General features: G+C 38.0%; 1 protein-coding gene across 13 annotated transcripts in view; it reads left to right on the forward strand.

Annotated features, from left to right (window-relative positions):
• ARHGAP10 (Rho GTPase activating protein 10) overlaps window positions 1–17,178 on the forward strand; it is a 258,976-nt gene that overhangs the window by 100,793 nt on the left and 141,005 nt on the right. For all 13 annotated transcript variants that reach the window (XR_004955025.1, XR_004955022.1, XR_004955018.1 and 10 more), the window contains 3 exons: window positions 3,488–3,617; window positions 6,515–6,621; window positions 8,282–8,376. Coding sequence is in view for 2 of the 13 variants with exons in the window: in XM_016158883.2 (XP_016014369.2) it covers window positions 3,488–3,617; window positions 6,515–6,621; window positions 8,282–8,376 (332 nt within the window). In the remaining 11 variants the exon portion in view is untranslated. The remainder of the gene's footprint in view (window positions 1–3,487; window positions 3,618–6,514; window positions 6,622–8,281; window positions 8,377–17,178) is intronic.

A 17,178-nucleotide genomic window follows, 5' to 3' on the forward strand; every position in this document is an offset into this window, starting at 1 on the left:
ACCTGGCTTAAAGGACTAAAAGAGTATGTCCTCCCCATCAGTGACTGTAATAGAGTTTTAAAAATATCAAAATGTATATGCAGAGATCAGTCTTAACTTCAAAATTATCTCTATAGGCAGTAGAATATTTAGTCTACTGATGCCGTGAATTTTCAGAATACTTAGGCAGCAAAGCAGTGTTACAAAAAATTACATAGTTTAGAAGATTAGATTAGAATCCATAGGTTTCCCTTCCTCCACTTACTGGCTGTGTAACTTCTGGAAACTGACTTTTTCTGTCGGGACCTCAACTGTCAAGTGCAGAGCTGGCCTGGATCCATAATTGTGGGGTCAATATAACATGAGAAGGCAGGGCTCCTTATTAAAAACTGAAGCATTTGAGGACAGTGATAGCAGAGCATTAAACCAAATGTGTGACCTGAGCACAGGGCCCAGTGTGACCGTACAGACTGCATGCCTGTGAAGCCAGCTTTGCCTCAACATCTGGAATGAGATGTGGGTCAAATCTGTGTCTCTTGGGGGCTTCAGTGAAACACTCTCTATACAGCCTGCTTATGGATATGGGGGTCGGGATATAGCTACCTTACATACACCAAAGTAATTTCAAGAGAGATTAAAAATTTCAGTGTGAATGTGCAATACTCGATTGTGAAATATTATAAGTAAAACTCGAAGACAAGCTATTGAAAATGGTTCACTAAAGGACCCGGTTTATATACTTACTGTGTTAAGGACTTAACACACACATTTGATCACATTTATTTCCCGTAGAGAAATGGGTAAACAAAAATTTACTAAAAAAAAAAAAAAAATACTTTTCCTGTATCCCTCGGAACTCGAAGATTGTCACCAGTCAATTGTCCTGTGTCCTTTGCCTCTTTTCTAAAAGCCCTCCTTCGTTTTCATTTTGCGCCCGCTGTTCCTGAGGCCGCGCCGGCAGCTCTTTTTTCCATCTCACCTTCGGTTTTGAGAGCACCCGATCTAGGTGCCTTCTGGGCTCTTCCTTTCGGCCTGTAGCTTATCCTCCCTTCAGAGACACCAGCACCGTTGAAACACATGTCATGCCTTCTGTTCTCGCCTTCTGTGCCTCATCATTGCTGTAACTTACCCATATCTTGGGCATTCACCTCATCCCTGACATTGTCAGCTTTCAGCATGTTTGAGGGAAAACTACATACTGCTATTCTGGGTTATTTTTTTGTGCTTTGTATATTTATGCATTTAAGAAAACATGCAAATGTTAAAACCAAATCTTAGAGTTACCTATTTGTGCAATATAACATCATAGATAATTTTGGCCAGCTTCTTAGTATTTTACTCTAATAAAAAGAGAAAAACTATTTTATAATCAGAAAAACGGTGAAAGTTATTTAAAAGGCAAAACAACCTATTTTTCACCATCCGGTTTCTATCGTAAAAGTGGTTAGATTTTTTTTTTTTTTTTTGAGAGAGAGACTGAATCTTCATCCTTTTTCCACAATCTAGAGTGATAAATGGAAAGCAAAAAAGCAAGATGGCTTTTAGAAAATAGATTTCTAGAAGAATGTAGATTTTATCAAAATTCAAAGATATTTTAAAAACTAACTTTACACACTTCTGTAATGTCTGTCCTCAGAGGAATATGGGGGAAAAGTAGAATAGAATTCTTCCTGGAAGAAAATGTGATGGGAGACATTTTTGGATTCATAAAGAATTCCTAGATGATACCAAGAATGGTTAAGAAGATTTTAAGAATGTGGACAAATATTTCTGTTACAGTGATGTCAGAACAATAGAACTCCAAAATGATAAACTATGTGGAAAAAATGAGATTGGAAGTGATTGGGTAAAAACACGAATGTGCTTGTTTATGAGAGGCAGGTTTACGGTCACTTTTTGTCTTTTTATACTGCTTATTTTTGTCCCCAAAGGAACTCATTGTGCCCGTCCCTCTCTCTGTTTTATAATGTGGGTGAGCTGTGAGCACGCTGTGCCCAGATCTTGGTTCCTAAATAATCCACTAGAAGGAAGGGCTTTTCCACTAAAAACAAGGTCTCCCTTGGAGAAATGGTTGGTTCTAGGATGGAGACAGAGAAAAAGTGTAAGATGAACCCGGGATTCCTTTTCGGACCAGAAAGTAGGGGATTCCTCAAGAGAATTATGGGACATGTCAAAAGACACAGGAGCCAGTAGAAGGGTCCCCACTGGTCAGATCTAGGGCAGTTTGAACGTTAACATAAATAATGAAAGTACTGGATACAACTCACTGGGTAACTAGAAGTGTGGGGGGACGTCTGCACACATAGGACGTGCACACATGTGTCTATGTACATGTATAAATCACACATGCACGGACGGAAAGAAATGAGGAAGAGGCAAAGAAGATGAATAAATCAAGGTATAATCAGTATTAATATGGGAGAGGAAACCCGGACACATAAGATGTGGGGACCTGGCCGTCAACAAATGAGTTTCAACCTCTTTGCAGCCCTGTCAGTCCCTAAAATATATAAGCAGATCTTTTAAAAACAAAACAAAACAAAAAAAACCTCAGCTTATATTTAAATTAAGTCTCTGCAGATAAGTTTTCCCCTTTATATTATGCATCCCCTTTATATTATACTCTCCATCTTCCTAAAAAACTACCGCTTTTCTGCTCTTCGGATCCTTGGAAACCCCTTTCATCATAGGGAGGAGAGAGGAGAAATTTCAGTAGTAATTTTTATCTCAGCTCCTCCGCAGTTTCACATCAGCACTTTTTCAGTATTAATACAGTTATTTTCAAGCGCGGATGAAAGAGTTGTCCAGAAAGTCCCTGCTGCTGACTCATCACAGCCACCCTTGTCATTCTGTCACTTCGCCTTGCCTGTGCTGTCTGTCTGTGTAGCTGCCTGACAGAGATATTGGCCAGCCAGGTCTCCTGGGTTTCAGAAATGTGATGTGTTTCCTCAAATATCAGACATTATTTGTAGGTGAGATTTCCCCCCTCCCCCTCCCATTTTGTGAGAAGAAATGTCATTTTCAAGTGCAATTGCCACGACCTCAAAAAAAACGACACTCATGTATTTGTTAGTTTAAAAGAATTAACGTTTTTCGGATTCCATGCACTTAGATGTGTTGCTAATATAATAGAAATAATGAATCAGATTGGTTGTTGCAAAGGAAAGGCTTCCCAGATGGATATTTTATGGCCTTTTTTTTTTTTTTAATTCTAAAATTTAGTAATATTGTGTGATGCAGGCGTAGGAATTCTTACATTGAATGATAGAATTATTCTTGGTCTTTTAGCAAGCTTCAAAAGTAAAAACCTCTAGTTATCTTGACTCCTCTATTTGCTATTTTACCACTGTTCTTTTTTCTTTTCTCAACGAAGATACACGCTAGAAAGGATGGATATATTTTGAGAAATGTATAGGAAAATGCTACAAATTTAATTATTATCTAGAAAACATGTGAACAAAATCATGTGCAAACTTAACGCTTACATGTGTTTTTCAATCTCTTTCAGACGCGGAATCGTTTTGAAGGAACCAGGTCGGAAGTGGAAGACCTTATGAACAAAATCAGACAGAATCCAAAGGACCACAAACGAGCAAGTCAGTTCACAGCAGAAGGCTACCTGTATGTACAGGAGAAAAGTAAGAGGCCGCCAATAGTAATGAATGACTCTGAAAATTATTTTAAAACCTCTTATTGTAATTACTCTGATGTTTTTGGAATAATCGTTCCTACCGCTTTCTTTGCCCCCCCTGATCCCAGAAGGCATAGTTTGCGTTTTGGGGAAAAACACATGTCTGCTTTGGGGAGAGGACACATGTCTGCTTTGAGGTTAGGAACTGTGTGAGCGCCCAGCTTCCTAGCCACACACACTCATTCGGGACCACACTTTGTTAACGCGTGTTTGCACGGGAGCCAGCACTAGGCATAAGGCTGAAAGCGAGGCGGAGTATTTGCTTTTTCCTCCTCTCTCCTCACCCCTGTTTTGTCACCAACACACCCACACACACACACACACACACATTCACATACAGTTGTCTCTCAGCATCCTCGGGGGATTGGTTCTAGGACCCCTGCAGACACCAAAATCCTCAGATGCTGAAGTCTCTTACATAAAGTGGTGTAAAACAGAGCACGCTACATATGCACGCCCTCCCATCATCCCCCTGCCCGTGACTCTACTTCTCCAGGTTAAAGGCACATCCTTTCTTTCCACACCAGCGTGAGAGAGTCAGTTCTTATTATAACTGTCAAGTTGATTGTAGATGGGAAAAACATATTCCTAGATGGTATTCTAACTTATCTCACATAGTTTTAAGTACTGTTGTGAATATGCAGTGCAGAATGTCCTTATTTTGAAATTAAGGCACCCCAAAACTCTTTCAAACTTTTGACAATTTGGTTTTAACAGTAAAGCTTAAAGTTTGTCTTCAACTGTAGAACTTGATTACTAGTTAGTAGAAAGGAGAATGTGCAAATGTTTTTATGTTTACCGTGAGCCTCCCCTCTCACTCTTGACTTCAGTCAGGATGCTTTACGGTTTTCATTTTATTTGTTAAGCGTGGCTGATTTACAGACTTTCAAACTGACCAGTTTAGCAGCAGAGAGCACTCATGAAATAGCTATGCGATGTGTGTGCTTTAATATTGTATGCAGTCAGCAGAATGGGGTTCCTTTTCCATTTGCCCTTAATCTGGGCCGTCATGGTATCATGAAGAGCTCTGAATTTTACTGATAATTTATCTTTTTAATTCAGCTTATTGAATTTGAAAGAATTAAGTTAAAATATAGAGTAGAGACATAAGAAGGATAGAAGTTTTGTATTCTATGCCCAAGGGAAAAATCACAGGAAACTTTAATTTTTGTATTCATAATTCTCTTAACTTTTTGGCTTTGAGAGGAGAGGAGCTGAAATTGGACAGAAAAAGCAACAAAAACAATAGTGGCAAATGTCTTCACTTGTTAACTGTCTGCCAGGAAATGTGTTAATAAGCTCTTTATATAACTTGTGTCTCATTTAATCCATTAAAAAATCCTATGAATAAGGTACTTTTATTATCCCATTTACCAATGAGAAGACAGAAGCACTAAGAGTTAAATACGTTCCCTAGATCCTACAACTCCTAGGTGCTGGAATTGTTGGTCTGACACTGGAGTCTTTGTTGTACCTTCTCCTACAATATAGCCTGGAGCTTGGGTGGGAAAAGCGTCATTAGCCTCTAGGCTCAGCTGGTTGAGTACGTAGGGTCAGATGGGTATCTGGAGGGGATGGCAGCTTGTAGAGGAAAGACCTTGATATTCGGGGTCAGTGACTGCTTCAAGGTTTGGCTTTGTTAATCTCAGGCACTAGGTCAAAGCTTAACTTTTTTTTTTTTTAAGATTAAAATAACAATACTATATCATCCCCTTCTCAAGGTTTTTTCCTTAGTATTGAATGAAATATCTATGCAATGTTTTTGTAAACCATAGAGAACAGGATATGAATGCTAGCTGTTGATACTCTACGCCCCCCCCCCCCCCAATGGTTCTCTAATTTTGATCTATGGACTAAGGATGGTCTGAGATAAGATTTATTGTGGTCTAAGAACTGCTTTTATCTCCCAGACCTCAAAGATAATGAAATTAGCCTTTCCTAAAGCTAAATGCCTTTCTTTTAAATGAGTCCTTTTTCCTCTTGAGTTTGTCCTTCTGGATGTTTAGGTCTAGAAGCTTTGTTTGTTTTTAGTTGAAATGATGGTGATAATAGATATTAATTGCTTTTTTGAAACAACTTTTTTACTTGATAAAAGACAAAAAGTCAACCTCTCTTGGGCCTCACTTTTGTTTTGTTACGATTAAATCTTTACTGACATTTGAAATTCTAGATACTAGGCCCCCCTTGAGGTTAGCCATTGTCTTTTAAGATCTCTGATGGTTGCAATAAAGACTTAGCAAGGGGTCAGAAGTGGTTCTGGGAATGTTCTGGCGTGTAAGTGGACAGCTCACGCCTATATTCCTCATACTTCCGTTTAAAGCTTACCTTTGCCATCGGTCAGTAAGGGTTGCCACTTTCCCTGGAGCTAGAGTGGGCTTAAAGCAACTAGGTGGATTTCTAGACTAGATGCTGTTTTACAGGACTGTGATTCTAAAGTTCTGTCATTTGCAGAGGCCAGAATCAAATCCGAAATGATCACATATATTGAACTGAATTTTTTGAAACTCATGAACTTGTAGTATCTAGAAACAAACTGAAAAATATAACTTACACTTAAGAGATTGTCAGATATGAGATAATGGTCCAGCAAATTGTTTCAAAAGTATGTCTTTAAGTCACTTTCTGCTGCTGAAAACTAATAGGACCTTTTCTCAAATGATCTCTGCAAGCCTCCTTATTTCCTCTGGTTTTTCCCTTTCGTTAGAACCAGCATGTTGCTGATTTGGTTCCTTGAACTGACTACGTTGCTTTTTATTGGGTTTCTCCTCTTCAGTACTGTGTTTGGTACTCTGCATATTTGCTTGTTTATGAGGAAAAATAGGAAGTTCTATTTTTTGTTGCCAGGGCCTGCTCCATTTGGTTCCAGCTGGGTCAAACACTACTGTATGTACCGGAAAGCAGCCAAGAAATTCAACATGATCCCATTTGAGCACAGATCTGGAGGGAAACTTGTAAGTATTTGATTTCACACTCTGTATTGTATGTGAGGTAGTCATTGAGGGTGTCTTTTAAATGATATTTATATTTACTAATGAAAAACACATTTTATGTTGTTTTTAGGATTAAAGTCTTTCTCTTTTGTTTCTAAATAAAATAAGCCAGAAAATTGATTCTTATTTTTTTTTTGACGTGAGTGCATGTTTATGGTCAGATTTTTTTTAAGAGGAGAGTAGAATCTTTTTATGTCATCATTGTTGGAAGATAAAGTTTACACCTACAGCAGGCTTTCATGACTCAGTGGTCTGTCAAGTCAGTATTTACACGGAAGATCTGATGTACACACACATATTCATGCCCTGAAAACACTATAGAGTAGATGGCTATAATGATTTTCATTTAGACTTTCAAAATTCTCACTTAGGTATTCCCCATTTAGTTCACTTCTCCTGTCGAAATAAACAGCAAAAGAATGCATGATAGCAAGAAAACAGCAAGAAGGTGTTAGTCATGTGGGAAAGGTGATCTTTATATGTGTTTTAAATAGAAGCTGCAGCTTATAACAATAATCAGTAGTCTGTGGACAGAGCTCTTCCCACCAGTGTTAAACGTCATTGGTAACACACTTTAAGAAAGAAGGTTAATTCAGTGCTTGCTGGGTGGACAGGCATAATTTTGCCTCTGTGGATAGAGAACTAAACCAAGTTCATGTCTATTTACATATACTTTGTATCTTCCTGAAAAAAATATTTCAAGCAGCTTTGATACTAGTACATTTTTGTAATAATGAAGCAGACACAGAAAATCAGCTGAGGATGTCACTCTTGAAGGCTGATGAGGTTAGGAGTGAGCGCGAGGTTTGAGTCTGTTTCCTGTCAGCTAACTCAAGTCCTGAGATATGTCTGCTTAGTGATATCTTTCTGTTTTAGCCACCAAATAATAAAAACAAATACACGTTAGAATATAAGGACTGTGGTACTTTGAATATTTGCATATTTGAATGTTTTTTAATATTATCTGAAGATCCCCCATATCTTAGAAAATATCAGAATATTCTAGAAGTGTGCGAGTACTTGGGCTTCCTAACAGTTCTTCATCGAGGGCCTGTGTTCCTGCAGGCCTGCTGTCTCCCGTCTTCTACCCCTTTTTAATGCTTTTAGAGGAGGCGGTTTGGCGAAGTGAAATGCTACCATAAAAATTTTAAGAAAGTGTAAATCAGGGTGATTCTAGCTTAGGAAATAGAAGAACCACTTAGATCGAAGGGCTCTAGCTTTGGATTATCACGATAGCTGATCCAGGGCCCTTCGTGTACTTTTAGGTAGATCTTGTAGGTCACATGCTGACTGTTTCATATGGTATAATGTAACATGGAATAAAAATAAATTATTATTCTTTTTTTAAAAGAGTACAGTAAGAACATAACAAATATTCTAGCATGTGGGAACTGTTAACCCGGCTTTTAAAATGAGCACTCATGAGGTCTGGTTTAACGCTGCTGTCTTCAAGCAGGATCTGGAAAACCCTGAGGAGAATGGCAAAAATGGGGAAGAGTCCAGTAGTGTTTAAATAAACAAGTTGGAAAGAAGAGAATAGGACAAAGGGACTGATAGGGTGCCTCAGCGTTTCTATGTTTATATTGTCATTCTTGAGAATGTTCAAAATGATTATTTGCAGGGGGATGGAGAGGTGATCTTTTTGAAAGAATGCACCAAAAGGCCTGCTGACTCCATTGACAGAAGGTTTTGTTTCGATGTAGAAGCTGCTGATCGGTAAGTGATTGAAACTATTACACTTCATGAAAGAGTCATTTTTTAAAATAAAATGATTTTAAAAAAAAATAGAGGTAAATTGCCCCTGAGGTTTCCAAGACCTGAAAGCATGTTATCTTGTTACATTTCCAGGCTGTGTATTATTCACTGCGAGTTGTTTAGCTTTGGTCACTGTGTTTAACTGTGAGGTGATAGCGTGATCTTGGATGATGTTTGGAGTCATTCTAACCAGTGGTTTCCACTGAAAATTAACCTTGGAGCACTTCGTTGTTGATCCAAGCCTAATATGTGGCACTAAAAGAATAATGAGTAAAAGCGGTGGAAGGGACACCAGAGTGGCTGTTAATACAGAAGAATATTCATTTTTGCAGTGGGAATTTTCAGTGTATATGCTTTGTATGTGAGGGAGGGTCGTAGGCGTACTCTGTTTATTAAAAGACTAGTGTTTTTCTTATTCTGTGACCTTCAGTTATTTAGTTATAAAAGAATATGTTGGAAGGAAGTAAGAAAAAGAAAGAAATTCACCTGTCAGTATTACTTCTTATCTGGCAGTTATTTCTATGTCCTCCTGTAGCACCAAGGAAAGCTCATGTTACTTTTTTTTTTTCTTTAATGGCTAACATCATGGTAATTTTGTGTAAGCCCTGGTTCTTTAGAAAAGGCTGTTTCAAATTTGTATCATATGAGATTTTTTAAAACAATACCTCATTTTAGTTCAGGACCCAAGAATTCAAAAATAATTAATACTTCCACTTCCCTTAGATGGTGTAACTGAGTCAGTGGGGTTGGTACAGAGAGGGAAGATCTATGCTTGACTTTCCAGTTAATGGATTGAAGGCCAGGTACATAAAAATGTGCCCTTAAGCACAAGTATAAGGTGCTTATTGTCATCTTGATCTCCATGGGATGCCCTGGGCCTCCTGTTCCTTCCTGGCAGCCGCATCTGAGGTGGCCAGCTGCTCTCTCCTCCATGATACTTGCTTCACTGGGGTCACAGGCATCACACCTGCCTGCTTTCTCTGCCACCCCATTGGCCTTTCATTTTTTTAGACTCCTTTGCCTCATTTCCCGCATCTCTTGATAGTGGAGTTCTCGGGAGCTCAGTCCTTCGATCTCTTCTCTTTAACCCTAACCCTACGGTCTTGTCCAGCCACATGACTTTAAGCGTTATCCGTGTGTTGGTAACTCCCAAGTTTTTATCTCTACCTAGATTTTTCTTTCCTGAGCTTTAGGTTCTTTCGTGTTGCTGCCTACTCAGTTTTGCTTCTGGAGTATCTAACAGACATTTTGAACAGTGCAGAGGTGGGAGATATTTTTTTCTCAGAAATTTTTGGGAAGAAAAAAGGTATACTTACTTTGTGGAATCCATATTACATAGGTGTATTAATTTAATTTGATCGTATAAATACTAGTATATAATTTTTTTTCCAAAATAATACATGCTAATTGTAAGCCTTCTTCTAAAACTTTGGTTTATTTGAAGAATAACTTTATTCATCTATGTGTCTCCTTGAATCTTTAGGATCACCCCGCTTTTCGGTTGAATTACAGACTCATGTTGTCCTTGGTTACTTTCTTAATTTCTAAGCAGGGAAACATCTGTCCGGGTTTGACATTACTTATGGACAGTGTTTGTGGGAGCCCTTGGGTTCCTGCCACCCTGTTAGAATGTTACTGTTGGTCTCCTGTTTTCAGAGTAAATCTGGAGGGGACCAGTGAATGTACTTCGAGGTCTCTACCCTATTTTTGGGACTTCGAAGGTATCATTTAGTGAAAAGTTTGAGTAAGTTAGGCTCTTGTCTGTTTCTCTGATGCCTGGCCAAGTAGACTACTGGGAATTATAGGTAATTTGTTTCTTGCCTGATAGATTATGAATTCTGTGAGGATAGGAACCCCATGTTAGTATTATTTGATACTGAAGTACCCAATAGAGTGGTTTGTGTGTTGTGGGCATTCACCAATTTGTGCTGGATTAAATGAAATTGAATTACTGTGTTTAGAAGAGACAGAACTGGGATCAGATTCAGTCTTACCACACTGCAGCATTGCGAGCTCCCCTGTCTCCATTCTGCTTAACGAAAACAAACTGCCCATTTGGAGCACATGGGTATTGTACATAAGTTTCTGATGGAGTTTGTGCAGAATTCCGATTGGGTACCTTCATATAGCAGTTTCACAATTGATCGCATATGTTTACTATGAATATATTTTTGTCTTCTGGTATTGTCACTATTTCTTTTTTTCCCTTGTGTTGGAAAAGTAGTCAGGAAACATCGTGGCAATAGGTCATACTTCATAAACTGCAGAATGGAGCCTGGGCTTGCATTTGATCTATGCGGATGTAAATACAGAGCTTTCACTTGAATTGCTGCAGGAATTCAGGTCAGATTTGGTTGCCTGTAGCAAGAACTCAAAATAAGGTGGTTTAACCAGTGTAAAAGTTTACTTTTTCTCACTCAGGAAGCTTCCGGAAGCACAGAGGTGGTCAGGTAGGGGCTGAGAATGCCTCTTGGTGTCAGTTCCTGCTCTGTTGTGTGTGGTTTGCCGGGCTAGTCACTTTAGGCCCAGGACGTCTGCTCCAGTTTATCATACGGCACTGTCTTTTGTGGTAGGAACACTTTCCAGAGGTCGCACGTGCCACTCTGCTCACATACTATTAGCCTGAATGGAGTTGTTTGGTTACATGCAGTTGTGAGGAAGCCTGGGAAATTGTTGTCTTTTGTTTCCAGACATCCATGTGCTGTTCTTATACTTGGAGAATTTATTACTGAGAATGAAGAGGGGAGGGAGAGTGAGGGTGGGAGAGAGGGAGAGAGGGAGAGAGGGAGAGAGGGAGAGAGGGAGAGAGGGAGAGAGGGAGAGAGGAGAGAGGAGAGAGAGAGAGAGAGAGAGGAGAGAGAGAGAGAGAGGAGGGGGGGGGGGGGGAGAGAGAGAGAGAGAGAGAGAGAGAGAGAGTGAGTGTGTGTGTGTGTGTGTGTGTCTCTCTCTCTCCAGTAGGCCATTGCTGCTTTTATTATCAATGGTTAGATGGTTAGATGGCTGTGGGTTTCATTTTCCTCCCCTCAATTCACTGAAGGGTTACTTTGACTATCTTAGCTAAGAAGTGGTATGTAAGAACACCTGCTAAGAACACCATCAAAAAAATGAGGAGAACAGTACACAGCATAGAGAAAATACTTCCAAATGATATGTCGTATAAGGGACTTTAGTGTAGAATATACGAAGAATTCTTATAACTCAAAAGATAACCCAAATAAAAAATGGGCAAAAGATCTGAATTAGACATTTCTTCAAAGAAAATGTACAAGTAGCCAATAAAGACTTTAAAAGCTGCTTAACATAAAGCCATCAGGGAAGTGCAACTCAATACCACAATGAGATACTACTTCATACCGACTAGGAGGGCTGTAATGAAAAAGTCAGATAACGACAAGTGTTCGTGAGGGTATGGAGGAATTGGAACTCATACACCGGTGGTGGGAATTTGAAGTGATGCAACTGCTTTAGAAAACAGTTTGTTAGATTTTCAAAAAGTGTGACTCAGAAATTCTTCTAGCTGCATATGCAAAAAAAAAATTAAAACATATGTCTATATAAAAATTTGTACGTGGATGTTCATAGCAGCATCATTTATACTAGCCAAAAAATAGAAGCAACCCAAATGTTTACTGACTGTTTCGTAAATAGATAAAATGTAGTATATCCATACAACGAAATATGACTTGGTAGTAAAAAGAAAAGAGGAACCAATACATGGTACAGTGTCGATAAACCTAAAAAACAGCACGCTAAGTGAAACCACCCGCAGAAGACCACATGTTATATGACTCCATTTATATGAAACATCCAGAATGGGCAGATCAGAAGACGAAGTGGATTGGCGGCTCCCCAGGGCTCAGGGGTTTGGAGGGAAATGGAGAGTGACTGCTAATGAGTATTTTTTTGGGGGGGCGGGCGGTGATGAAAATGTTCTACATTGGTTTTGGTGATGGCAGTACAACTTTGGGAATATATTAAAAAGACATTGAAGTATACACTCTAAGGTAAAATTTATAATATGAATTATATCTCAGTAAAGCTTAAAAAAAAAAGAATGCAGCTACAAAGAAATATTTACCATAACCAAAATGTTCTTAAAATGACTGTAAACATTCACGCTGTGCCAGCCACGCTTTAAATATTGTGGGCTACGAAATGATCCTGTCCCTCATTTCAGGCTGGAGAAGAGTGTTTTGTAGAGCTCTTCCCCCCTCGGCCAGCTGTAGTCTGCCAGGAGAGGTGGCTTTCTTCTCCGAAGGGTGAAATGTTGTCCCCCCGCTCCTGCCACGACAGCTTTGTTGTGTAATACCATAGTTCCGTTGGTGTGCTTGCCACGTGCCACGTTCTGCTGTGACCCCCACACATTTGCTCGATAAATAATTATCATTCTGCGAAGTTCTCCCACACATCACATTCAGGCTCTGCTTAAAGAAAATGCTTCCCGTTTTGCTCTCGTTAATCTGACATTTCAAATACCGCGTTTGGTTTGATTTTTTTTGCCCAGTTCCTAGTATGTTGCTTTTGAAAGGATGGCACAATACTTCTTTTATAATTCACACATTTATATGTTCATCATGGTTATGGAAGGATGAAATCACCTATGTATCTGAGGCACTGTGAGTTTTAGAGTGCTTTTACGCCAGTGACTTTATTTAGCTTCTATGTGCATGGAACTGTCGTGGTTGCCGCTTTATATTTATTTATTTAGCAAGAGAGAATAACCAAATTTAATGCACGCATATGTATGGGAACCCTGCATATATGAGAGTCAGAAACCGCACATGAACGAAAGGTTCCTTACCGTTTGTCAGTTTAAAAGAGCGAGTTAAGAACATGGCGCTTCCAGAAGCCCATGCAGTCAGACTGAATAATAATAAGAATGTTTCCGTAGCACATTAGCTGTGCTGATATCTGTAGTATTTTACTGTACGTGCCATTTAAGTACCTACACAATTGTTCACTGTGTTGGCATTGAGGATGCAAGACTAAGCCAGAAACTTCAGAAGGCCTGACCTTAAGGCAGCTCACAGACGCAGGAGAGTTTAAAAACAACTAACAGTTCAGAGGTCTCTCTAAGGTGCTTTGGGAGTAGAGAAGTTATTAGGGAGTGGGGCTGGCTGGGAAAGCTTACTAGAAAAAGTGATTGCTAAATTGAATCTTGAAGATTTAGTAAGAGTTTGGAAACTCAAAGGAAGGGAGGCCCAAGGTAAAAGGAATTATTGAAGTCCTGGGAAAACACGTTGAAATAATTCTTAAGTCAGAGGTTCTCAACTCTTAGTGATTTTCTGTCTGGAGTCATTTCGATCCTCAGGGCCGGGCTGGGCAGGGCCGGGCAGGCTGTCGGTGCTGACATCTAGTGGACAGAGGCCAGCAGTGCTGCTAAATATTCCGCACGGGACAGCCCTCCGCAACAGTCCTCTGGTCCCACGTGTCAATAGTGTCGCTGTCGGAAGCCCTGCTTTTGATAAGACAACAGCTTCAACAAATGTTCGTGGAGTCGATGGAATTATACTGTGTTCTTTAACTCGAATATGTTCATGAGGTGTATATTTTAATAAAAGTGTTAACAGCTGCATTGGTTTTGGTGCAGGGAAGGATTTAAAGCCAGAACGTGAAGGGCTCTGTGCGGCTTTGTCCTGTCAGGAGTGGTGCGTCATCGTTCATGAACTCTGCTACGATTCCAGTGTGGAGGGACTAGGACAGGAAGTTATTTTTTGAGAATTTAGATGAAATTAGTAGAAAATGGAGTGTATAGAATTAGAAACAGCATTTCTTGTATATAGGCTTCTGTGTTTTTCATTAGTGTAAGAGTTTGCCCTACAGATGATAGCGTTGATAGTGACATACTAAAAGCCATATTTTATATTGCTTACAATATTTAAATGAAAAATCTGAGTTGACATTAATATGAATTTATTCCTAAAATACTTGCTGGAGAACATTGGAGTATGAGTCATAGAAAAGTTTTTAGTGTTTGGACAAAACCGTAATGAACAATTGAGTACAAGGGTTTGTGTGGACTTGTGTTTTCGTTTTTGTTGAATAAAATGCCTTGGGAGTAGGATTGCTGGGTCTATGAGGTGTGTGTGTGTGTACCTATATGTATATATATGTACATGCGTGTGTATATATATGTGTATATATGTATATGTGTGTATGTATATGTTTGATGTTTAAAAAATTAAGTTTTCTAACGTAGTTTTATCTTCTCACCAGCATTGTATGAGAGTTCCAGTTTTCCACTCCTTTACCAACTTTGGTTGTGTTTTCTTTTCCATTTCAGCTAATCATGACTAGCGATGCTGAGTACCTTTTCATGTGCTTAATAGCCATTCATATTCTATTGTGATGTGTCTATTCAGATATTTTGCTCTTTTGAAAAATTGTTGGCCTTTTTGTTATTGAATTGTAGGAATTTAAGTATTCTGGATACACATCTTTTATCAGGTATATGAATTGTGAATACTTTATCTGATCTGTGGTTTTCCTGTTCATTTTCTTAATAGTCTTTTGGTGAGAAGAACAGTTTAATTTTGTCGAAGTTTATCAGTTTTTAAAAATTTTATTGGTAGAGCTGTTTGCTCTAAGTAGTTTTTACCCCAAAGTTGCAAAGATATTTCTCTACATTTTCTAATAAAGCTTTATAATTAGTCTATTAATCATGAGTATTTTTGGAGAGGTGTATGGCATGATTTGCGGAGGCCGTTATATTTTCTTATACAGCTATTCAGTATTTCTGGCACCATTTGTTGAAAAGGACTTTCATGTTATTGAATTGTTTTTGCATCTTTGTAATAAATCATCTGATGGTGTATGTGTAGGTCTATTTCTAGATTATTCTGTTCCACAGATTATTTGATTGTCCTTTCGCCAGTTCTTCACTATCATTATTGCTGTAGCTTTATAGTAAGTCTTGAAGCCAGGTAGTCTGATTCCTTTGTTCTGTCAAAATTGTTTTGGCAATTCTACATCCTTTGTGTTTCCATTTAAATTTTATAATCTCTTCATTTCCACAAAATACCTACAGGCCAATATTATCAATTTGGAGCATTAATAATTCATTAGGGTAACTTTCCATTTATTTAGTCTTCAGTTTCTCTTGATAATATTTTACAGTTTTCAAAATAGGGGTCATGGACATGTTTCGTTAAATTCCTTAAGTAGTTTATGTTTTTGGATATTATTCTGAAAGGTATTATGATTTAGATTTCATTACCTAATGTACAAAAATGCAGTTGGATTTTGTGTTCTACAGTATTGCTGAGTTGATTTATTCTATGTAATTTCTTTAGGATTTTTTTATATACGCAGTGATATCATATATGAATAGAGATGGCTCTGTTTCTTTCCAATCTCTGAGGCTTGTGTTTCTTTTCCTCTTCTGGCACTGCCAAGACCTCCAATAACATGCTAAATGGAAGTGGTGTTTTGGGGCATCTTGCCTTACTCTTGATCTTAGGGGAAAAGCATTTATTATTTCACTCATAAATTACAATGTTTGCTAAAGATTGTTTGTAGATGCTTTTACCATGTTGAGGAAGTTTTTATTTATTCCCAGTTTTAATCATGAATAGATGTCAACTTTTGACAAAATATTTGTCAGTGTCAATTGAAATGATCATTAAATATTTTTCTTTAATCTGTTAATGGGTAAGTTGCAATGAATTTTCTAAGTGAAATTGACCTTTCATTCCTGAGACAAATCCTACTTGATCAATGCTGTGTTAATTTTTTGTATGTTGCTGTATTGATTTTGCTAATATTTTGTGTGTTATGTTCTTGTTTTGTAATGTCTGTGTCTGATTTTGATATCATAGTTAAGGTGGCTTCAGAAGAGTTGAGTTTTCCATCTTGCTCTGTTAGTGAAAGTGTATAATATTGGTATGATTTCCTCCTTAAATGTTTGTGAGAATTTACTTGTGAAGCCATCATGGTCTGGAAACTGTGTGTGTGTGTACATTTAAAAATTACAGGTTCAGTGGCTAAAGGGATATTCAGATTTTCTATTTTTCTCTTGTTTCGGTAAATTGTGGTTTAATAAGTTCTGCTAAGCCATCGACTTATCGGCATAAATTTCTTCACAACATCCGCTTATTTTCATATCTGTAAGATCTGTAGCGATAACTTTTTCATGCCTGATACTGGAGATTTTTGCATAGAGTTTTATCAGTTTTATTTCACATAAACCATCTTGCCCATTTTATATTTCATTGGCTTCTGTTTTTATTTTTATTTACTTTTGGTAACTTAATATTTTATTTTTCTTTTAGTTACTTCTTAGGATGGAAGCATAGATTATCTACTTTATTTTTGAATGCTGTAAATTTCTTTCTAAGGACTGCTTTAGCTTGCATCCCACAAATTTTGTTGTGTAGTGTTTTCCTTTTAATTCAGTTCCAAATACTGATTTTTTTTTTAAATGTGATTAGGACATAGGTGTTAATTTTAACTCAGGTGTTAGCAATATGTTTTAAAATTTTCTAATAGTTGAGGATTTTGTGTGTGTAACATTGTCATTTTCTTCTTTAATACTCTTTTGGTCAGAACACATACTCTGTAGTTTATCAGTATGTTGAAGTTTACTATTTTTTTTTTGTTTGTCCCAAATGTGGTCTCATTGCCCTAGATGTGGTTAGTATACTAAATGGTACATGTGTACTTGAGAACAATTGAGTTTTCTGCTGTTGTTGGGTATAAAGTTCTTTAAATGTCAGTTAGATTAAACTGGTTAATAACGTTGCTCAGATCTATATTGTTTTGATT

Source organism: Rousettus aegyptiacus, unplaced genomic scaffold, assembly GCF_014176215.1.
Source record: "Rousettus aegyptiacus isolate mRouAeg1 unplaced genomic scaffold, mRouAeg1.p scaffold_m13_p_16, whole genome shotgun sequence".
Classification (NCBI taxonomy): domain Eukaryota; kingdom Metazoa; phylum Chordata; class Mammalia; order Chiroptera; family Pteropodidae; genus Rousettus; species Rousettus aegyptiacus.